Source organism: Helianthus annuus, chromosome 17 (assembly GCF_002127325.2).
Source record: "Helianthus annuus cultivar XRQ/B chromosome 17, HanXRQr2.0-SUNRISE, whole genome shotgun sequence".
Lineage (NCBI taxonomy): Eukaryota > Viridiplantae > Streptophyta > Magnoliopsida > Asterales > Asteraceae > Helianthus > Helianthus annuus.
The window spans coordinates 117,783,888-117,809,364 of NC_035449.2; the positions used below are offsets into that span (position 1 = coordinate 117,783,888).

Consider the following 25,477-nt stretch of genomic DNA (forward strand, 5'->3'; position numbering starts at 1 on the left):
ACCTTCGGTGACCCCATTCGGTGACCTCATTCACCTAAGGGGAACACCGCCGTCATCACTTAGGTGAGTGGTTTGGGGGAGTGAAATCGGTGGGAAGTCACCGAAGAGAGGGAGGAGAGAGAGAGGAGTGGACCAATGAAAAGTTTTTTTTTTTTTTTTTAATAAAAAACCAAGTCACCTAAGAGGGGAGTGCCGCCATCAATTTAGGGTGTTAGGGAGTTTAAGAGGGTAGTTGACGTGGCACACGAGGATTGGTTATGTATAAGAGAGGGGACTCCCCTCTTAGAGGAGTGCCCCTTACACCCTAAATACATGGTATAGGCAACACGCTTTATGGTTTATGTTGTGACTTTTGATGTTTTTAGTTAGATTTTAGAAAGAAAAAAAAAACAGTTTGTAAGTCGGACCGTTATCGAACTGGCTGCTTTAGCGGACATGGACCGGCTTTAGTTTAACCGATTGGTCTGGTCTAATATGATTTTAAACACCATAGAAAAATAAAAAAACGAACCACAAAATTGTATTGTGTATTAAATGCAACGTATGAACTACAGAAGTTAGAAGTCTCATTATCAGTCGCATTCAAAGAAACTAGTTCAAATTTAAAATTGTAATTGGATATTCAACAACGGCAACAGTCAAAAGTCAAACTATGTGTTTCTCTCTCTGTTTTTTTTTTTTTTTTAGAAAGTTCAAGCTACCACACATCTTCTTCGCTCTGTTATCCCAAGCTCTAGCGTTTGGGTCAAACGAGTCAATGTAGATCAAACTTGCGGGAATGAGCTTCTTTCACGATTGATTAAGTTTGTTAGGATGCGCCTGTTTTGAGGGAGGTGTTTAAACACAGTGAAGCGAAGCCATTTGAGGTGTTGTTGCACGGTATCTCGATACCATATAGGGCGTAGCTTGTCGGAATTTATTCTTGGAAGTGTTGGTCTACTGAAAATTCCTTCTCATACTTTTATATAACTTTACTTGGTCTCTCATACTTTTATCACTTCAAATATTGAATAGTCAAGTATGATGCTAATTTTTCCAAATTTTTTAGTACGGTCATACTTGTAACATATTCAAATAATTATTTATTATATTTTCAGTATCATACAACACATTATTATATATCATCTCTAATACTAGTAAACGCTTATGATATCACCTAATAAAAAAATTGAAGGCAGAGATATGCATACTGGTTCTATACTTGTATGTTATATATATTCAATAGAGTGGTGGACTTGTTCTTTCAACGTTTCCAAAATCATGTCTCACCACATCTATCCTCATCCCTTCTCCTTCCTTCTTCTCCTCCCCTTCTTCTTCATTGCCATGAATGCAGAATCTGATAATTCGACATACCCGAATTGCCGATTAGACCGCTGCGGTGAGGTCAATATCAGCTACCCGTTTTGGAAGATGGACAGTGAATCGACCTCCCAGTTCTGCGGTTATGAAGGCTTCGGAATCAACTGTTCCCAAAATGGTGATCAAAATATTTCCCAGATTGCTTTAGGTGGCGAGTCTTACTACGTCCGGGGTATAGACTATGTACTCAGAAATATCTTCCTTGCCGATTACAACGTTTTTCAGGTCACCAGTCTCTCCAACAGCTGCCCTCGGGTGCGCCATAACATTACCATTGGAACCTTGCCTCTCTATTTCGCGATGTATAGCGTTAATCTTACTTTTCATTTCGATTGCAATGGATGCCCGTCGTTTGCGACTGAGATACCATGCTTGGAAGGAAATGAGGGAAAGGCGTGCATGGTTGCGAATACGAGTATGGATTCGGATTGGGGTGAATACTCATGTGATCATGAAGTGGTAACAACAGTGACCAAGGAGTTTATGGACACGTTCCCTAATCATTCTGTTGAATTCGGCAGGGTCTTGGAAAAAGGTTTCGGACTCCGATGGGGGCAGGTAGACGGTTGCGAGAAGTGCGAATCGTCTGGCGGCCAGTGCGGTCGCCACATTTCGACAGGGTTAATATGTTTTTGCTCCGATGGCACGACCAGAAGAGGCAATTGCAAAGGTACCTTCATGGTTTCTTTAGAATCTACAACTCTTAAATTCCAGTTCCAAATAGGTGGATATACTCACTGGTTAGATTAGCTGACGTGTAGAGTTTCATTGGCTAATATTCCCAACCCCTTTCTAAAGTCAACACGTTTATGCTTTGACATTCATAGGACAGAAACAGCCGTTTAAAAACTGTACCGAATATTGAACCGGCTGCGCTACGGTTACCAGTTTAAGGACCGGAAATGTCTTTCCAGTCCAATTTTCAATATGATGGAAAATAAAAACAAAATTCAAATGTTTTTTAAATGGTTACTTAGGAAAGATAGAAGTTGAAGTCTCATTCTCAATAACTAATTCAAATTAAATTTGTAATTGAATATTCAACAACCCCAAAAACTCAAAGGTCAAACTAAGGTGTTGTTTGTTTTTTCTGCGGGAAAAGGTCTGCGGACCACATCTACAGGCATCTGCAAGAGAAAAGGTGGACCAAAGGTCTGCAGTCTGTAAGGAAAAGAGGGTTTGTTTTTTTTATTTTATAAAAACATCTTCTCACTTAGAAGACACACACAAACACACTTTCACACACAAACCTCCCTCGATCTCTCTCCTCTCTGCCTTCATCATCACCACCAAGCACCACCGCTAACCCACCGCCACCACCGTCACCACAAACCTCCCCCGTCGCAACCACCCACCCCCGTCACACTCTCCTCCCTCGATCTCTCTCTCTCTGCCTTCATCACCACCACCAAGCACCACCGCAAACCCACCGATCACCGATCTCCGATGATGATGATGGTCTCCTGCCGCTCCCTCTCTCTCTCTCTCTCTCTCTCTCTCTAGTCTCTACGGTATCTCTCTCTCATCGATTTGGGGGATTTGTTCGATTTAGGGTTTCGGTTCAAGCACCACCACCGATCTCCGATCTGGTAGCACCACCACCGATCTCTCTCTCTACGGTATCTCTCTCACTCTCTCTCTCTACGGTATCTCTCTCACCGATATTGATTTGGGGGTTTTGGTTCGATTTGGGGTTTTTGGGCAGGGATGTGGTGGTGGAGGTTTGGGCAGGGATGTGGTGGCGGAGGTGGTGGCGAAGGTGGTGGTGGCAGGGATGTGGTGGTGGAAGAAGAGGTCTGCCAAGAAGAGGTTCCAAGAAGACATGGAATCATGTCTGTGTGGTGAAGAGGTCTCGCAGACTTTTTTTAATGAAAGGTCTGCGAGAAAACAAACAAGCTGCGGACTCCAAACCTCTGCGCGCGTTTGCACGACGCAGACATAAGTGGCCAGAAGTGCTTCTGGCCAAAAAACAAACACCACCTATGTGTTTCTTTGTTCTTGCCTCCCTAGAAACTTCAAGCTACCTCATTTCCATTAACTTTTTATTTTACCATACACTTAAAATCGTTAGGAATTGTTCCTGTTTTGATAGAGCTGTTTGATGTGTGTAAACATAGTGAGCAACCCGATTTGAGGTGTTGTTGCCAGAATTTGTTCCGGGGGAGATGTGATTCGATATCAATTCTTTCGTTCTTTCTCGTCTTTCCCTTAGTGGCATTCTCATCTTTTTACGCCCCGGTTTTAAACTTTTTTTACGCCCCCAGTTTTAAGCTTTTTTTACGCCCCCAGTTTTAAACTTTTTTTACGCCCCGGTTTAAATAAACAAACATCATCATCGACTGAAAAATATGAAAACCAACAACAAAACCCCGATTCTCATAGACATCAGAATCAAACAAACATCAGTATCAAACTCCAACCCGACCCGATTTAACGTTTACGAAATTTCAGAATCTTAACAAACAAACTCAACCAAAATCAGGCCTCAGTTAAGTTAATACTTATCATCATCGACTGAAAAATAAAAAAACCAACAACAAAAATCAAAAACCATCGGTGGATCTTGAAAAAAGAGGGTTTGGCTCAAAGTTTCCAAAAATCATGGCTGCAAGTGGGTTGCAGGTCAAAACCTACCTTCCACTATCCTTGCCTCGCCATCCTCATAAAATTTTTTTTCAACTATCACAGCCAAAGAAAAAAACCGATGACAAAAATTTGGTACTAACCACATGCAATCGGTCACCGTCGCAAAAAAAAAAAAAAAAAAAAAAAAAAAAAAAAAAAAAAAAAAAACTCTCAAAGGATTTGAACCCCGGAGATGCCTCGGGTCACCGGACTCATCAAAATGAGTTGCCGGACATTGGTGAAGGTCATCGGTGAAAGTCACCTCAGGTCGCCGGACAACCCCACCATACTGTCAGCTGTGTAGTCATCTATGTTTTGAAACCAAGAAAAAAAGAAGGGATGTATTGATGGTACCAGATGATTCTTTTCATCTTCATTCCCTTTTTTACTCCTTTTCAGAAATTCCATGTCATTTTGGGTTCTGTGTCTCCAACAATAAAACACCCAAAATCGATGTCTTTGACACCACACAAATTTTGCAATTTTGGGGGGTTGAGGTCCACCGTTTTTAGGGTTCGATGGTGAGAATCATGTCTTCTCAGTTCTTCTTAACATTACATCACCATCGCCGACCTCTACCCCCCAACCCCGAACGCCGCCACCAACCCCAACGCCACCACCACCAACACCGTCACCCCACCTCTGCTCCCACACCATCACTACCAGTCACAAAAATACCACCCCCCCGGTCATAGTTTCACCACACCATCACCCACCTTTACCCACCATCACCACCTAGGGTTCCGGTAAGTGAGCAAGAGAGAAAGATCGGAAATTTGTGATATGAGAGAGAGAGAAACAGATCTGATATATAATAGATATGATTTTTGTTTGAGAGAGAAAAAGAGACCTGATATATAACCCTCATAAATGCATATGTCATTTTTGGTTAAATTACAAAAATACCCCTCAAATATACTCACATTTTTTATAAGGTGTGCACTTTTGATTGGTTAATATTGATTTCTACTGTTCTCACAACTGGGGTGGTTTTCATTTGAACCGATTACTATATATATATAACTAAAATTAATTTAAACTCTAAAATAAATATTAACAAGTTATTACAGAAGAAATCAAACTAATAATAAATAAAATTATATTAAATAAATGAATAAATACTTCAAGATAATAAATTACCATTTATCGTTGGCTTCGGTTTGATTTAGTACAACAGCAACACAATATCCATATTCAATATAACTTATATAGAAATGTTAAAAAAAATAAAAGTATTTATGAAGTTAGATTTTTTAAAGAAGCTATCGAACGCAACTTATTACAAAAAATAAACAAATTAAATCATGAATAAAAGTTCATTAAAAAAGACCGTAAAAAACTAAATGCTAAAAAAACAAATAAATATTAAAAAAATAAACAAATACTGTTCATGAAGACTTTTGATTCATATGTATAATGTATAATGTATAATTGTTACATTAAATTAAAAAAAACCTAAACTTAAAAAGAATTAATTAAAAAAACAACTAGTCTTCATCCAGCATGTCGTCATTAGATTCGTTTTGTGCATTGTTCCAAATGTATTCCACAAAGTCCACTTGAAGGTTTTGGTGTGTGTACTCGTTACGTATGGAGATTCCATTTAAATCTGGTTGTTCTACACTTACCGGAACAGAATTCTCGTTAGCCGTGTTTTCGTCGTACTCACAAATCGCTCTACCTTCGTCTTCGATGAGCATGTTATGCAGCAAGATACAAGCATACATAGAGCATCGCAACGTATGTAGTGTAAAAGCACGTGCTGGATGTTCAAGGATATGCCGTTTTTTTTTGTAGAACCCCAAAACACCGTTCAATGACGTTTCTCGCCGGCTCTTGAAACTTGGCAAATTTCTTTCTTTTATCGTCTGTCGGGTGCAGAATAGTTTTAACGATTGTAGAGTACGTTGGGTATATTCCATCCGCAAGGTAGTAACCACGCCTGTATTCCACCCCGAAACCGTAAAACTGGTGTCTGGACCAGTTCCTTCTATGACAGCCTTAAATATCTCTGATTGGTAGATGATGTTAAGGTCGTTAAGTTAACCAGGAACACCAAACAAAGCATGCCAAATCCAGAGATCCTGTGACACAACAGCCTCAAGTATTATAGTTGGATGACCAGATCGCCTCGAGTATATTGACCTCGCCACGCAGTAGGGCAGTTCTGCCACGGCCAGTGCGTGCAATCAATGCTTCCGAGTATTTCTGGAAAACCATGCCTTTTCTTCGTGCGCTTGATATAATTTTTGGACATCATTTGCGTTTGGTTTCCGCATATATTTCTTGCTATATAGCTTCACCATCCATTCGCAAAACTTGTACAAACATTCTCGTGAAGTTCTTTCAGACATCCTTAAATACTCGTCCAACGAATCGGGTGTCGTCCCGTATGCTAGTTGGCTAATGGCCGCCGTATATTTCTGTAAAGTGGTGAATCCCCTATGGCCCCTAGCGTCATATCGAAGTGTGAAAAACGGATCAGACCGCGCCAAGTCGTCTGCTATACGTAAAAATAGTCGATGACTCATACGGAACCGACGCTTAAACATCGCGGCCGTGTACAAAGGTTCGTCGGCAAAATAATCGGCCACTAATCTATTATGGGCACCTAAATATTAACACCGAAAAATAAATTAAATATATTATTAACACCGAAAAATAAATTAAAGATATTCTTTTCACCGAAAAATAAATATAACATTCTCGGTCTCGGTTTAATGCGGCTGCCCTAGTTCGCGGTTGTGATGACGTTTCTTCCTCTTCCTCCATGATCATCAGTGCTGCAAGCATTACGGCGTTCGCAAAAAACAAATCGCCCTCACCCGAAGATGACGAACACCACGATAAAGAAGAGGACATGCCTAAAACTTTATAAAAATTAGGGTGTTGTATAAAAAAGTTAGAGAGATTGGAAAGATTTGGGTTAAAATGGTGGAACAAAGGGTATATATTTATAAAGTGGAAAAGAAAAAAAATATTTTTTTTTAAATAGACATTTGTAATGGCTATAAAATTTGAAAAGTGAAAATGCTTGAACGTCATGGGGAAGACGGTGAAGACGGGGACGAGCCTAGGGGGCGGTTTGCTAGGGCGTAGTCTAAGAGAATGAAAAGAATTTAATTATAGGATTCAAATATAATTTTATTTTTACATTCTAAAGCGTACGTTAATTATCATTTTTTTATTAATGGTTGTACCACACACAGGAATGTTATCAAATATTTTTTTATAAAACTTTAAATGTTATTTTGAAGTTTTATCAAACATTTTTTTTTATAAAACTTTAAACTTGATATTCGAGCTGACTAGAGAGTGTTTGAGGGTTTGAAAAAGTGAAATGGAGGTGTGGGAGGCTTGGTTATATAGTGGTTGATTAGGGTTAGTGTTTAAATGAGGTTGGTAGGTGATTGGAGAAGAATGGATGTGGAAAACGTGACCAACCCGTATGAAGGAAACAACTTTCTGCGGATTAGAGCTGCTCGCGCCCCACGACAAGGATACCCTAAGTTGCTCGCGGGGAGCCGCGTGCTCAATTTCCAACAAAAGTTTGTTTTCTTTTATTTTGGCCCCTGAACTTTGGTTTGTATGATATATGAGTTACAAACTTGTGTTTTTGCTATTTTTCAAGCATGGTAAGGGTATCAAAGTATGATGCAAGTGTGATGTACGTATAAGTGACATTCCAAGAGTAAAATGAGTCTCGGTTTGCACGTAAATGTGTATTCGATAATTGTTTGTGTATAACACAAGTATAGCATGCGTGAGTATAAAAATGAATTTTCCATTTATGATCAAAATCTCAAATTACAAGTTTGGAAATGAAATACGAATACGATACGAATACAAGTTTCCAAAAATAGCAATGTGACTACACTTTCTAAATAAAGAAAGTACAGAAAAGCGAAACGTTACAGTCTCCCATACTTTAGGAACTTTCTAAATGGTGTTTTTCAGCCCTTTACAACAGCTGTAAAAAGGTGATGGAATAAGCATGACATCACTTTTACAGCATTTACAGTTGTCGTAAATGAAAAAAAAAACTATTTTTTTGGAAAACTTGATTTTTTTTAGAATTTTTGGTAAAATTGTTTCTGAAAAGGGATATTGGCCTCTAATAATCCCTACTAGACATCTCGGCTATTCGCAATCCCTCCTTTTTTTATTCCCCCTGTCAGTCACACCTTTCAACTATTTTTCCTTCACCGGTCCTCAGTTAAAAAAACTTAACGGAGTTAAGTTTTTTTTTTCGAATTATAAACTGACGTTTTAGGGCTTTTGATCAGAATGAGGATACGAGTCTATTGATGTAAAACTTACCTCGAAACGGTGCTCTAAAAGACTTGATTTTTGTTAATTGGAAGTTTAAACAACCGAATTGAAGAACCGTTATCGTCATTTGGAGCACAATTTCAAGGTAAGTTTGTATCATTCAACTCGTATCCTCGTTCTGATCAAAAGCCCTAAAACATCAGTTTGTAATTCGGAAGAAAACTTCACTCCGTTAAGTTTTTTTAACTGAGTACCGGTGGAGGAAAAATAGTTGAAAGGTGGGACTGTCAGGGGGAATAAAAAATGGTGAGACTGCCAATGGACAATAACATCTAGTAGGGATTATTAGAGGGTAATATCCCTTTGAAAAAACCTTTGGTGAGGCCAAATTTTCTAAGTTCTCACAACTCGTATAAGTTTTTATTTTACCCTAACCCTATATATATATACACACACACACACATATATATAAAGAAAAGGGGTCAAACTATTTGACCATAACGTTAATGTGTATAACCAAGTTGCAAATTTAATTTTGTAGGCCTTAATCGGTTGCTTGTATTAAGCCTTCTCAGTTTTGTAAGCCCATATGTAAAAAACATAGCCTATTTACACGTTATGCAACAATCATATAATTACCGAATTTAAATACCAAGCCAATGTACAACAACCAAAACCAAATGTAAATCAACGTGAAACTTGTGATTTAATAAAACGTTGCATATACACACACACACATACCCACATTATCAATTAACAACAAATCTGTCAGACATTATGTAGAAAGAGAAAACACCTAAACACCTATTAATGCTTAGAGGCACGACACGACTGCAACAAACATTGCCAAGTGAGATGACAAGCACCATCATAGCCATTATACCCACGCATTACAATGACTCTCAAATGACCATAAAGTCATCTTCATGGAGACCCAATTTCCAAACAATATGACTGTTCATAAAAACAAAAAACACCACCAAAGCCACATGCACAACAACTAAAATCAACGAAATGTTGCTAACTGATAATATATAAATCACAAAGGCATATGCTCATAGCCTTAACATAGTATACAACTCAAAAGCACCCATACCAAATTAGAAACGCCATCATAGCCACTATTCTCAGATGATCAAGAAGCTATCTTCACCAAGACCGAAACTAACAATTTACCTAGAAAATGAGTATGCATTACAAAAAAATTGTCACATCAATACAAAAAAAGAAATCAAATCTGCATTAATAAATATATCTAGATACGATAGTAAACGGATTAGAAACCAATCACCATAACAGAAAGGGTCAAAGACAGCATCACTGGAAAATGGTTACATATGTTAAACCTGAATAACCGGTATCAAAGACACAATCAAAAACCAACGACAAATAACAGCTTCACCGGAGAATTCCAAATGTCAAACAACAACACCAACAGAACAGAAAGCATAACACCATATCCAAAAACGAGTAACAAGAACACCACGGGGGAGGAAGTTGTAACCCATTTACCGTCAAAATGACAACATGCAATCACAAATCCGTCAACGTAGACCACATAGTACATGAAATACCCAAACAAAACAACCCGCCGAAAAAATCGGCTTAAATAAACCGTCGAAACCCTAGAAGTTTTAGGCTTAAACATATAAGAAGGTAAACATTTACTTAAAGGAAATTAAAGGGATGTCCTCGATCAAAAATAACACCGATCGAACCACCATCGGCCATATGATGCGACGAAGAAGGAGGTGGGCGGTGGTGGTCTGAGAATGGGTTGGCATGAAAATGAAGCTGAACACATAACAAATCAACTTTAAATACTTGAAAATGGTACAAACAAATAAGAAATAGGTACAAGTCAAAGAAACATAAAACACCACCAAATCCTTTTGTACAACAAACTAAAGCTACCAAATGTTGCTACTTGATAATATATCTTATCAAATATTTCACCAAATAATTATACCATAAATCTCAACTTGTGAAACTGCATTTAAATCCTTTTAAATGAAAACTTGGCTAATGTTATTTAGTGTAGGACCATTTATGATCATATGTCGATGCAATGTTGTCGTATGTTGTTTGGTGTATTGATTCTACAATCTTTTTCATTCACATAGTCAATCGTGATAGCTCCCATTAAAATTAGTCATCCTTACGTATTATATTTACATCATATGTGTTTTGATTTGCAATTTTACATTGATTTTTGAGTTCCGTCATTGTCAATAGCTGATTCACTATCATAACGTATATAAAGTGCCGACATTGGCTTTGGCCATCTTTGAATATCTTCTACAAATTGAAGTAGCTACTATGCCTCTTCCCTGGACTTATCCATGGCGATAAACTCACATGTCATTGTGGAACTCGCTATAACATTATGCTTGGATGACTACCAAGATATAGTTGCACCTTCAAATGTGAACGCATAATCACTTATTGATTTGTAATCTTTTCTATTCGATATCTAGTTAGTATCATTGTATCCCTTAATTAATAGCAACCAAATAGGATTAAATGCATTCCATACTCCCATGTGCATCTCAAGTATCGAATCGATCTCTTCATACATGTCTCATGTTCTAAAGGGTTTGAGAATTAAACTTCGATTAAAGAGAAATTTTGGCATTATCAATCAAATGGTTAGTTAAGTGATTTTCCCCTTTCAGTGAATTTGGTATCTAAAAGTTGTTACACTATGTTTCTGATCCATTCAGTTAGAGACTACTATTGATGGAGAAACCCATCAACAACTTCTTGATTTGCCTTAAGTTGGTGTACTGAGAGCCCCCACTAATTCTATGTTCGTGGGGAGGCAATATTCACGCTTTTAATTTTTCATATGATTGTTGTATAGTAGAAATATTTTTATAAGGTTTAACATCTTTTCTGCGTATGTTTCTCTGTAATCTATAGGTACCCGTCAAAATTTGAGGATGAAACTTGGTACGTTTTTCTCAGTTAATTTTTTATATCCTCTACTAATTAATGTTTCCAAGCTGTTTTAACATAATCAGTTCACTTTTTTTCTTGATCACAGTTATAGGAGTTGGATCTGCACTACTAGCAGTTGTGGTTATTTTCATTATATATTGTATTTTTAAATCCCCATCGAGCAATTGGGTAGCTTCATTGAAGCATAAAACCGAGGATGACCGAAATGTCGAGGCCTTTATCATGAAGTATGGAGCCTTAAGTACGAAAAGGTACAAGTATTGTGATATCAAGGAAATGACAAACTCGTTTCAAATTAAATTAGGATATGGTGGTTTTGGAACAGTCTTTAAAGGAAAACTATCTGATGGTCGACTTGTGGCTGTTAAAGTTCTAAACTCCTCTAAAGCAAATGGACAAGAATTCATAAATGAAGTTGCAAGTATTGGTAGGACTGCTCATGTTAACATTGTTACTCTCTTGGGCTTTTGTTTCGAAAATAAAAAAAGAGCTCTGGTATACGAGTACATGCCAAATGGATCATTAGAGAAGTTTATACATAGTCATGAACGTATGGAAACAAGTGAACACATAGGAGTAAAAAGGTTGTATGAGATAGCACTTGGAATAGCGAATGGTCTCGATTATATGTATCGGGGGTGCAACACTCGGATTTTGCATCTTGACATAAAGCCACATAACATCCTCCTCGATGAAGACTTTTGTCCCAAGATAGCAGATTTCGGTCTTGCAAAGCTGTACTCAAGGAAAGAGAGTATTGTTTCTATGTTGGAAGCAAGAGGAACAATCGGTTATATAGCCCCCGAAATTTACAATAAAAACTTTGGAGGCGTCTCTCATAAATCTGATGTGTATAGTTATGGTATGTTGATATTAGAAATGGTAGGTGGAAGAAAAAATATAGATGCTGGTGTAGGTTCTGGGAGAACCAGCGAGATATATTTCCCTGACTGGATTTACAGCCGCCTTAACAAGGATGAATTCTTGTTAGATAGTCTAAAGACACCCGAGGAAAATGATTATGCAAGAAAGATGACGATAGTTGGTTTATGGTGCATACAACCCGCACCAAATCAAAGGCCATCCATTGATAAAGTGATAGAAATGTTAGAGGGAAGCATGGAAGCATTGGAGGTTCCACCAAAACCAATCTTTTCTTCTCCTCCACGATCACCTGCTACCATATATAGCAGAACATCAGAAAGCATCACAGAGATAACATAATACAGATTAGAACATGCAAGAGATACCTTATACAGACATTGAATCTAGTCTGGATTTAACCATTGTGTTGGAAGTTTGCTCGCAATTCCGGTGTTGCTACTTTATTCCAAAACTATCAGATTTTTTATGTATTGTGATTCTTATATATTTACTCAGAGGTAATGTTCACTCGATTCTTCTTTTTGGCATTCCTAAAATGATGCGTGAGACTATGGTGTGATGTATCAGAGGCATGCATGTGCCAAGTGCCATGCGACATGTTGAACTTAATTTTATGTTAAATCCCAATTTTTTTCTTTTCCAATTCTAGGTAGCTATTCATTTATTTATTTATTTATTTTTTCCAATTGCCACGATCATGTCCAATTTACAACTCAGTCAACTTCTTATTTAACATATACTCAAGTTTTCTTAGATATCTAGCTGTTTATTTTATAATTTAAAACTAGTTTAGAATCCCTGTATTATACGGGTTGAATAAATGCAATTGTATATACCAAATAAAAAAAAATATTTTTTTAAAAATCTCGTTTATTACACGGGTTGAATAAATGCAATTTTATATACCAAATAATAAAACAATATATATTTAAAAATCTCGTTTATTACATTGGTTGAATAAATGTAATTTTATATATTAAATAATAAAAAAAGTTATATCTTTAAGAACCCCGTGTATTGTACGGGTTGAGTAAATTTAATTTTATATAATAAATAATAAAAAGTTACATTTTTAAAAACCTCATCGAGCTGAGGAGCGAGACTAAGTTCGACCGTTAGGGAGACTAAAGCGAGAGGTTGTGTTATACGGGTTGAACACATGTAATTTTATATACCAAGCAATAAAAAGTTATATCTTTATAAATCCTATGTATTATAAGTATTGAATAAATCTAATTTTATATACTACATAATAAAAAAAGTTATATTTTTAAAACCCCAAGTATTACACGAGTTGCATAAATGTAATTTTGTATAGTAAAAAATAAAAATGTTATATCTTTAAAAAAACTCGTTTATTACACGGGTTGAATGAATCTAATAAAAAATTATATCTTAAAAAATCTAACGGACATACTCGATATTCGATGGATGGGGTGATTGCGGTGATTGTTCTTATAAATGTCACGTAAACATAGTGATTACCGTATTTGAGTTGAGAATTGAACACGAAAATATAAGTATAAAACCAATAAACACCTTTTAAACATTTTTGAAATAGGTTCTACCCTGAACTATTTTAGTTTAATAAAATAAATAAATCATTTAAATTAACTGAGTTAGGGCTAAAGAACATAACTTGCAAGGGTTTGCAAATATCGAGTACGTTTTCTGTAATTATTGAAGACAAAGGACACAGATTGCAATAAGTGAGATACATAAAGGACGATTTTTGTAATTTACTCTATTTTAAAATATTATATATATTATCTCCTATATGAATTGTTTAAAGTTATATTAAATTTAATTGTATAATTATCTTTTAATTGATATTAATTTTCTATAAAAACAGATGACTTCAATGAATGACACGTGTCTAAAACTTGGTTTCTTTTATTATAGTAGATAGATAATGTTATTCGACTAGTGTTTAACGCCCGCAACAATAAAATGTTATTATTTGCGGGCGTGAGTCCTTTTGTCGTACTAAGTAGTAAGCAAACGACGTAGACAAGACAAACATGAATTATACCGCTGACGTAAGACGTAGATAAACACAAATAATAAAACACAAGGCACAAACAATAAAAACTCAAAAAAAATCGCTACCGGGAAGAAAACTAAATGGTATCGATTTGATGGATTTCCAATTTAATTTGCAATATTTCAAAAGAATAGAGATAAATAGATGGGCTTTGATTCGAAGAAAGTTGACCATCCACTCATACTCATGGGCTTTAATGGAGACATACAGGTTGTGCCGCGGTGATGGTAAACAAAGGCTCATGGCAGTACTTTAAATAGGATTCTAAGATTTTCTAATTACTATACGGTCCATAAGAACTATTTGAATTGTATATAGTATATAATATATATGTCATTACGTAATAACTCATACGAATTCAATAACCTCTATTGACTAAACATAACCTATTAACCATAAACTAGCAGTGGCGAAGCTTGAGATTCCCGACCGTGGGGGGGGGGGGTGCGGAAGTTACCGGACCTAAAAATTTCTATAAAACCGGGGGGTCGAAAACGTATATACCAAAAATTTTCTATACGAAAACTACATACTCTCAACTACTTAGCGAAAAGTTCAGGGGGTTGGCCGCCCCCTCCCGCCCCTTAAAAGCTTCGCCTATGCTAGCATGGAAGTGTGTGACAATTAGGTATTTTAGATAACAACGTATTATTGGTTTTTTTTTTCGAACCATGCTATCGGTAATTTCATGCTAAATTACGATATAAATTAGTAGATGTGAAGTACGTGCATGTATAAATGTCAATTAAACTCTCATACTCTAAAATGCGTCTAAACTAGAACTTTTACCCATGTCGCGCGTTACGGCGGCAACATTGCGTTTGTGACTTCGTTACACGTTTAATGGTGATGACATTAACATGTGGAGCCTGCACATGATGTTAAGTGTTTTTTACTTTGTTACACACATTACGTTCGTGACATTAATGTTATTAAACATAAATAAAAAAAAAGTATAATGTCTTAAACGTTACGGTATAAAGTTGTAATAGTAATTTAGAGATTGGTGTAAAGTCGTAAAAGTAGTTAGACATTAATGTGGTTAGGCATGGATAAAAAAGTATGTCAAAATACTAATATAATATTAAAATTAGGAGAAGAGTTTGAAGCCGACACGTGACAGTTCGTTAGAATCATTAATATAAGAACTATTATCATATAATCAGGGGCGGTTCTTAGAAGAGCCTTGGCAGGGCCACGGCCCGGTCAAGTTTTTCGGCCGTAGTGCTAATTTTCCGCATTTCGATCGAATTTTATATATACTATGTTTGGCCCGGGCTTGTCCGGGCTTTTTTTAGTGCCCGTATCTTTCGGCCCTGGCATGTTCAACGGGCAAGATCCGCCACTGCATATAATTATAAGATTTAAGAGTATAATTATAAAAAAATATCTATAAGATATCAAGCAAAACATTTTGAAAACAAAACAATTTTTTGCTTCTTGAGTACTTTTTGAGTTTTTAGGATTCGTGTGTTCTAACATGACTGTTAAAATGGAAAAAATAGATATAAAAACACTAAACTACGCATGAGAGTCATGACGTGTTAACTCGTTGAATACGAATTGAAACGTAAAATATTCCTAGAATATTTGTTTTCATAAAGCGTTGTTCCAAATTATTAATATCTTATCATAGGGACTTGGATTATATACATTACCTGCTAGACAAATTTTTAAGTCAAGTAAAGAACCATAAACTTATTACATGGACTATTCTGGCCCAATTAATCTCTTTTTCAAGTTTTTAATAAAGTCTGATCCAGTAAGATTTGGTAAGTTGAATTAACAGCTTACAAACAATATTTGTCAGCTTAATTTAGAATGAAATTTTTGGTCTCAGACACCACACCACTTCCCCCACCGCCACCATCGAACTGAGTCGGAGAAAATGGTGGATCCTCTCTCTGTTGCCATCGTCACTCGTCACGACTGTTATCATGAAATCGTCGCCGATTTGTTGCCTCATCGCCGCCTTTTTGATCGCTTTTGACGCGGCAACGGCGGTTTTCCGGCCTACAGATCTTGCGGCGGTGATGGAGTATAGCCGCATCGTCCGGGTACGGGATCTTTCTCTCTGTCTCTCTATTTTTTTTACCATTAAACCCTAAATCATGTAATCCCGATTCGATTGCCGACCCGTATTCGTTAGAGATCCGTGACCGGCAGGATTTCGTTGTGTTTTTGGGTCGCCGCCGACAAGTACCGTATCGGAATCGCAACCTCTACATTAGCCGCCGTCGATCTGATGAGTCCGTCTCAGATCTGGCACATGCATTGCTGGAAGACCGGTTAGCCAACGATTGACCGTAACCCTAGACTGTCGAGCAGCGCAACCACCACACACCGTCAGTTCACGAAGCAGTAACCCTCGTGGTTGTTAGGGTTGAAACCACCTTCACCGGAAAACCATTTTGAGTCCCGGAGTGTTTCATGCGAGAAAGGGCAAACCGGTCAATTCGTAGTCAGTTTGCAAGTTCGTCATTTCACAATATACAAAGGGCATATTGTTAATTTTGTCGGTGCACTGTAGCACCGACTTTCTTCTTTAAGATGTTATAGAATAGAATACCAAGATTGAAGTTTTTGTTTGGTAAAAGGATTGTCACAAGTAACTTCTCACGGTTTGATGTTGTTAGAGACCAATTCGAGATAATCAATCTCCCAAAGGGGAAGGATAAAACAAAAACTCACTTGAGTAAAAAAAAAAACCCATAGAAAACCTTATGTAACATTTTTAATAAAAAAATCTGGGAATGTAATATAAATATTTTTGAACATTTTTATAAAAAACATAAAAAGCGCCGACTAATTTTTTTTAAATGTTCAAAATCTATATGTTATATTTTCTGGACATATATATTATGTAGCATGAAATTCGCAACATGTTTAAATATTATTGTTACATTCCCAGTATCTTTTAAATGTTATATAAGGTTTTTATAAAGATTTTTTGAGTTTTTTTTTTAATTAAAGTGAGTTTTCTTTTTATACTTTACGTATGTATATATATATATATATATATATATATATATATATATATAGGGTAGGGTTCTAGAGTGAACAACCTCCCATTTGTGAACCGTGTGAACTTATCCGGACCCTTGATTTTCATCATCTTGAGATTTTAAAAGAATAGCATGATGGTAATTACTTGGTTAAACATATCCATTTAATTAAATGAATAAGGGTATTTATGTAATTACATATTGAAACATTTCAAATCCCGGAAACCAAACAGTTTCCATACTTCCCCAAATCTATCAACTCCTAAAGTATCGCAATTTTTGTTTTAAGAATCCCTAATCTTCATCTTTTATTCAACTTTCTTTCTATCTCTCTATCAATAACGTTTTCAAGAAAACCCAGAGGAGCCCCGTCGGAGTTCTTGAGATGCCGAAAAAAACATACGATATTTATCAACAAAGGTACACAATGCTCAATTCCAAAAGTTTATATGATTCAGTAAGTTGCTGTGTACGTATGCTAATGCTTTTAAATACATCAAATCGGAACTAGGGTTTCTTTCACCTACTGTAATAGTTGTTTATTCATGGGGTTTTGCTCCGAGGATGTGTTTTGATCCACCATTGTTTGATTAGATGAGTAAATGTTTTGGAGAATAGGCTTAATTTAACAATATTGTTGATTTTACTCTGTTTTTTAGGCATTATATGTGTAGCGATGTTAGGTTGAGAGTTTGGTTAATGTGTTGTAATCTCGGAGATGTACACCTGTGTTTGTCGTTTAATGGAGATTCTAATACATTGGGTGTACACATGTGAAGAGTATTAGTTTGTTTGATATTAAAAAACTTTTGTGTAATGGTTTTGTAAATTGGGTGTACACATGTGTATTTTGGAGATTGTTTAAGATTAGGGTAAACATGTGATTTTTTTGGTTAATAATGATTCGGTACAAGTCATGAGAATGAGAAGTACAACTTCTTTTTAAAACCCAAAAAGAATAAGTTCTGTTTGAGTTGATTAATACACAAGTGTATGTTTTTTTAAACCTGCTTAGAATGTTGTTTTACTTTGTGTTTAATATACACTTGTATATTAATAATGTTTTTTATGAAAAAATTATGGGATAATTTAAGAGGATAGTTGTTTATACTCCGTTTTTAGGCATTATTTGTTACATCTTGCTATTAGGTTTTTGGAAATCTTAAATGATTTATGATTAGTTGATGTACACATGTGTATGCGGTTCATTAGCGTTTCTTGTTCATTTATGTACACATGCGTATTTTGAGAATACAGCTGTGTAATATGGAGAAATATTATGGAACCCTACTTTTTGAAAATGCAGTGCCGCATAGGTTGGACTTTGATTGGAAGACGTACGGAAACAAGGTTGATTGTGGCGTGTTCGTTATGCGTCATATGGAAAGTTGGTTCGACGTAACAGTTGATAAATGGGATAGTGGCTTCCCACTTGCACATTGGCCCAAGAAAGCAACCTTGACACAATTAAGGAAGAAATACACGGTGAAGTTGGTAACTTCAAGTATTAACAAGCGTCGGGATCGCATAATGGCTGAAGTAGTCGAGTACGGGAAGGCTTTCAAATTGGGTTAATTAGTACGTTTGATGAAGTGTTGTTTCGTATTTTGACATTACTTGATATTCGTACTGTTGGTTTCTTTTGGATAGATGTTTCGTTTTGACTTTGGTAACTTAACTTTGTTTCGTTTTGACTGGGACTTTTATTTTGTTTGTAAGCAACATAAACATATGTAAATATGTTTATTGTACACATGTAACTGGTAACATATACATATGTATGCATCATAAACATATGTAACTGGTAGGCGTGTTATACAACCATGTACACATGTGTACAGGTCTGTTCATATTTAGTACATTTGGGTACGTTTCATTAGTTAATATTTTCAATTACATAGTACACCTACTATGTACACGTGTGTACAGTTCAATCAACATATCCGTACATGTATACAAAAAACAATGGTTGATAGTTTTGTTTCAAATTCTGAACGACGACGTTTGCATATTGTCTAATATTATACGCTACATATAACTATGAACACATGAACGAATTAGTTGATGTACAAGTATGGTGACAATATATGGGCAGTTAAAAAAGGTATCAAAATTGAACCTAAAAAATAGTGAATGGAAGGTTCTGCTTGTTGTGTTGCGTCCTGGCAATTATAATCGTTGTTACTGTTATCATCCACCATCCACCATATTGATGGTCGTAATAAGAAAAAATTGGATTATTAACAATAACTTCGAATACACTGTATGAAGATATAATATAATATTTGAAATAATCAATTGAGATATTCTAATTGATCTACGTAGATTAGCAAAAAAATATAAGAAGTTAGTAACAAAAATGTCAAATACACTGGATTGATAGAGATCATATGAAATCTCTTAAAAATTCCAAAAAAACAGGAGATTGTAACTGCTATTCATTAAAGAAATTGAATTTAAAAAAATATGGAATTACGATCATACCCTTTGCATCTTCTAATCAAATGAATGGCTGAGATTGATTCACACAGTTCACAAACAATGATGTTGTTCACTCATGATCCTCATCCTATATATATATATATATATATATATATATAGGTGTGAGATCATATAGGAAGTATGGTTTTGATGAATAGGCTAAGAAGCAATAATAGGGTTACATGTAGCAAACAATACAAAACATAGGGGTAGTCCACCACAAATTAGTCTCCAAAAATCCTAGATCTAGAAAAAACAAGCACCACTCCACCACCACCACCTCCTCACAACCTTTTATGTAAACTCCTCATCATCTCCTGCCACTGATTACCATTATTTTTCATTTCCGTCGCCGTTAATACCACTGTGATCATCACTACCCTTCGTAATCGAGTCCACCACTGTCATCGTGATGCTTCATTGCACAGGTATCAATGTTGTAAGATGAGGTGGCCGGCAAGAGATCATGGCCTATACCTCAGTCGCCATCTATATATCTCTCTAATCTCTAGCTTATTCTCTATATCTCACTCTTTCTCTAGAACCTTTCTGGAAATAGAAAGGATGTTTTTGTGTGTTTATTTTAGAGTGAAACTTATGTGTATTATTTTGGTATGTGTGTTTATGTTTGACATATATATGTGTGTTATGTGTGTGCCAATTGTGCTTAACAATGAAGTACAAAGCCACAATTGTGTTTTGAAAAAACATAATGAAAAATGCAATGAAATAAATCCGTGCACGCCTTTATTTAAAAATCAAAATGGTAAAACGTAATGCTAAAAGACTATGTAATCATGTTTTGGTTTAAAACACAATGCTAAAGCATAATAAACTACGAATGGTAAAACACAATGCTAAAAACCTGTGTAATCAAGCTTTGGTTTAAAACATAATACTAAAATACAATGAAGTAGGGGCGTCCATGAACTGGGCATACCCTAGTTCAGTCCAGTTCATTGTGTTTTATTTAAAAAAAAATACCTTTATATGGTTCAAAATTTTTTAAATAACATTTTATGAAAGAGCTATTAACGTTTAAAAAAATGATGGGAATGGAAGAGAGATAAGATAATCTTGAATGGACCATAACACCCCTTAAAATTGAGTCGCCTCTTTTGCATTTGATTAATTCCAGCTCTTTAATCTTTGTTAGGACCGGTTTTGACTCCGAAACGATTGCGAACCGAACGTGTGACGTGCAGAATCCGTACACGAACGTGACCGAACACACGTGACGTAATACAAACGTGATTCTTTGATTGATTTGATAACGTACAGTACCTGAATCACTTGGAATGAGCTTTCTCTCTCTAGACTCTCTCTCTCTATATCTCAAGCTCTCCAAAACACAAATGAGCCAAAAGTCCCTAAACTAACTATAACTCTCCTATTTATAGGCCAAGGATTATAAGCGCTTTTCCTCTTATTTACAATATTGCCACCTTGCCTTTTCTATCTAATTATAACAAAATAAGCCTAGAATTCTTCTGTTTCTGCTACGAACGAAATTGACGGAGGCGATAGACACAAATGCACCAACAGACTCCCCATTGGATATTGCCGCAGTCAATCCGTAGTCAAACTCGTAGCGTCTTATCTTTCTTTCTCTCTTTGAGTCTTTTTGAAAATTTGACGTCTTCAGCAAACACAGACTCCCTCTTTCTCAAACAGAATCCCGGTGGATCTGTCTTGAGCTTCAGCTCCCCCTTACAGTAGATTCTTTTCTTCATCAGGCTCCCCCTTTTGACAAGCTTCCGTGCTTTTGGGATCGACACCTGGCTTTCCGTATACAAGCTCTTCTGGGATAGTTTCCTGACACCTTGAATGCACGCTTCCTCTTGCGTTGAGCTCGTCTTCAGACTCCCCCTTAGACTCGGCTATCGGGATCGTAGTCTGGAATAACATCTGCAATCACTCAACGTTTATAAGTAACAATGTTTTGAATTTGTCCAGGAATCGTACCCCTGGCTCTATTAAACTTTCTAAATCAAGATTCTGGCTCAAAGATATAATAATATAGATATATCCAGGAATACTTGATTCACTCTCCCTATCAACAATCTTCTTTGATTTGGCAGTATTAAGTATCCAAAATCGAAAACTGGCTCTTTTATAGATTTTAACAATATGAGCATCCAAATCCTTCACGGTTAATCACCCAAGTCCAATTTAATGACCTTGGAGATATCACAAACTGTTTTTGATTTTTGATTAAAACTTCAAGTTTCAAATTAATGAACTTGTTTTATTTTCAGAAACACAATCAGCATACTTATATTTTGAAACTCAGCACTCAGACATCGGTTGTCAAAATAAAGTGGAAATCAAAATCTTTTTGTATTTTTCTTAAGTGTAAAGCAGTAAAGAAATATTTACAAACATATTTACAGACAATATTTTTGTTTGAGTTCGTGTTAGAGGATCATATCAGTTTATGACAAATCACTAGTACCGTGGAGCTTTTAACACTTTAGGTTCTAAACGATTCACTTAGATTGTCAGTATACTGATCCACTTAAATTTTCACACAAACTTCAATTGATTCGAGATACGATTTAGTGATTTAAGAACTTAACTTATTCGCGTGTCCCACCTCAGAATATACTCTCGTATCCAGATCCCAATATTCAGTCTTACAGGTGAGTATACCTAGATGATATCTGTAAAGGGTTAAATGTGAGGGCCATGAGAGCTCAGGTCAGAACTTCCGTTCAACAAAGAGATGATGGCTTCGACTTTAGGTGTGTTCCCTTTAGAGAATCTTTTCTTCAACAACACATGATTAGCATTTTGCAATGTTTCATCATTTTTTATGCTAAGGGCGATGCTATTATTTCAAGCAAGTGAAAAGTATTATACGGGGACTAGGCCATTGCTTCCGTAAAATCAGAAGTCCCAGGATAATACCCCAGATATCACTAAGCATAAAGACCTAGTATCTCAGAAAGAGGGGTCTTTCAAACAAGATTTCGGGGGTTACCCATATATCCAAGAGATGTTCCCCATGAGATAAGTAAGTATTTGATATATAGGTTTATAGCTCGAAAACAATCTACTAAGCGTGTAAAAATCTACTGGCATATCGTCAGTGAGATCGTTTATCACATTTCACTTTTCAAATCTTTAGCGTGCTGTGATTGTCTACTGATGTACTATCATTTCCTCTTTTTACATAAAAACTCAATTTTTGAATTTTATCATGTTTTTGGATTTTTCAAATTTTCTAATGTTTTTGTATTTTCTGAAAATTCCTTACTCCCCCTAAAATGCAAAATCATTTAAAGAAAATTTGACAAATCGACACTGATAGCTTTGTCTCGCCATCCATTTTCTGCTTCACATGCTCTGTTTTACAGAAAACGATAACGTTCCCCCATGATTTACAACACATTGATCTTTTACAGTTTGAAAACCGTTTTTCAATCTTGTGAAATTAATCATGTTTGTTTCGCCGTGAGGGTTTCGGCATATTCAAGTAACAAATATTTTATTTTTAATTTTTTTTTTCGAATTTTTGACAAATTTAAAAACAAACATATTTTTTATTTTTCAAAATTTTGACAAACTAAAAACATATTTTTGGTTTTTAAATTTTCAAATTTTTAGGGTTTTTGAAATATTGTTTATTTATGTACAGAAAAACGATAAACCCCTGTTTAACCAAACCAGGGTTCAGCAGCCTTCTCCTCCTATGCCAGGCTGCTCCGACACTCCTCTCGTTGACATTCAAATTTCTTCGGAAGCACCTGGACATTCAAATTACTCAATTACTTGAACAATTTAGCCCAGGTCTGTTTGACCTTAGGCATTTCAACACAATATGCTTCATTTAATTTCGGAAAATCTTTATCATTCTGAACAAAGACTTTGTCAACTTTGGTTTCAACTTTTTCATCTTTTACCGAAGTCAGTTGTTTTTTAACACTCCATATTTGACCTTTAGGAGTACCTCGTTTGTAAAAATGTGACTCTTTTTGAACATTTTCATTCTGAACAACAGTTGGTTTCCAAAATTGTTGTGGTTTTGTTGCATCGACAATTGTTTTCCAACTTGTGGTGTTCTTAATCTGGGTGTGTGAGAATTCCAGGTCTGTCTTGAATCAAACCTATTCGGGTTTGATTTCCAAGTTTGATTCGAAGCAAACTTGTTTGTGTTGTATCTCCAAGTTTGTTTTGAATCAAATCTGGATGACCTTCGTTTCACATCCTCAGATCTCTGTTTCGCCTCAACCTCATCAGACTTCTTTTTCGTTTCAACATCAACAGGTTTCAGATTTGGACACTTGCGAGCAAGATGTCCAGTTTGATCACATTTGAAACATGTTCTTTTGGACACATCTTTCACCTGTTGTTGTTGCTTTTTCTTTTGAGCACCGAACTCTTCATTAGACTATCGTCTAAATTGGAGTTCTTTCTCTTCTTTTAAACTTATTCCTTGAACAAAATTCATTTTTTCTTGATAATTTGGTGTTTGATTTTTCTTCCAATTTTGTTTATTTTTATAACCCAAACCAGCCTTCATGTTTTTCTTTTTGTAACCAGGTTTGTTATAAAAAGTTTTGTGACCTTTTCCAGCAAACTTTGGAATCTCTGACTTTTCAATTTCAACCATTTTAAAAAATTTATCAATCTTTTCTGAAATCACATTCTGAATCGAGAATACAATATCTAAGAATAATTTGTCTGATCCAGTCATGGTATAAACCAATCATTTTGAATCATCATTCAAATTTTTCTCAAATTTTGAGTTTTTCAGATATTCTTCATGAAAACTACCTTCATTTTCATCCTGCGATTCAGATTTACCTGTATCAACCGACTCTTCTTTCAACACACTTTCAACGACCTTACCTACCACCCCTGAATCACTTGAATCATCAGATTTGGAATAGGTTACGTCAATGTTATCTGGCAATTGAACAACCATGTTGAAAGCTTTTTCGACCTTTTCATCATCATAAAATGCAAACTTTTCTGGTGGTGGAACTTGATGAAACTCTGAGCCAATACCTTTCTTGTTTTTCTCAGAATCATCATCACCCGGTTTTATGTTTGAAGGGGTATGGTCCCAGATCTCGCGTCAGCATGGACCGCGAGTGACCATTACCCTTCAAAACCCCCACTAACTAACAACCTACTTGTGCCCATGCGGGAACGCGTCGACACAAGGGTTGAATCCAATCTATCTAGTAACAAAGAAGGACTTACATGGAACATGAGAACGGTAGAGTGATGCGACATAGCATCACATCTGGTGTATGAAAACGGAAGTATTCACAGCGATGCGGCATCGCACCGCATCCAGTGAACACTTCTATCAATACAGGAAAGCCTTACCTTAGGCATAGAAGAAGATGAACGTAGCGGTACGGCTGACACCGCACCATACGGACATTTTCGTCACGACAAGGGATGCAGGCAAGACGACGATGCGACTAGCACCGCATCTCGCGTATTCCTTGATCACAAGTAGGAGACGCGGTAACTTCAGATGTTACCGCACGTAGCGATGCGGCTTGCACCGCATCCTATGTACTCAAGCAAGTGGTACTGACACCACAGTGCAAGTGGCACCAATGGCAGTTACCTGTCAGAGCTACGTAAGCAATGGACTGACGTGGCGTAACCTCCATAACCGACGAGCCTGACACACCTGAAAGGGTGCAGCACGTCGTCAGTCCATCCATCATCATCCTCCTTCACTCCTCGGCTATAAATACCAACCCCAAACCAGGTTTGAGGTATCTTCTCACAACTCTCTCACTACTACTATCTTACTTTGCTTCCCAAGCAAACTACTGATTCTCACGCCGGAGAGTGGTAACAAGGAGCACCCCCC

At 36.3% G+C, this 25,477-nt stretch overlaps 1 protein-coding gene and 1 long non-coding RNA gene across 2 annotated transcripts; both read left to right on the forward strand.

The window, feature by feature from the left end:
- Nucleotides 1-597: 597 nt before the first annotated feature.
- LOC110939771 (LEAF RUST 10 DISEASE-RESISTANCE LOCUS RECEPTOR-LIKE PROTEIN KINASE-like 2.1) lies at nucleotides 598-12,748 on the forward strand. The gene is made up of 3 exons (XM_022181336.2): nucleotides 598-2,032; nucleotides 11,182-11,211; nucleotides 11,306-12,748. The coding sequence occupies exons 1-3, from the start codon at nucleotides 1,147-1,149 to the stop codon at nucleotides 12,442-12,444; spliced, it is 2,055 nt and encodes a 684-aa protein (XP_022037028.2). The 5' UTR covers nucleotides 598-1,146; the 3' UTR covers nucleotides 12,445-12,748.
- Nucleotides 12,749-15,876: 3,128 nt separating this feature from the next.
- On the forward strand, nucleotides 15,877-18,955 carry LOC110939772. Its single transcript, XR_002592480.2, has 2 exons — nucleotides 15,877-17,574; nucleotides 18,461-18,955. It is a non-coding gene; the product is annotated as an uncharacterized LOC110939772 (long non-coding RNA).
- The last annotated feature ends 6,522 nt before the right edge of the window (nucleotides 18,956-25,477 follow it).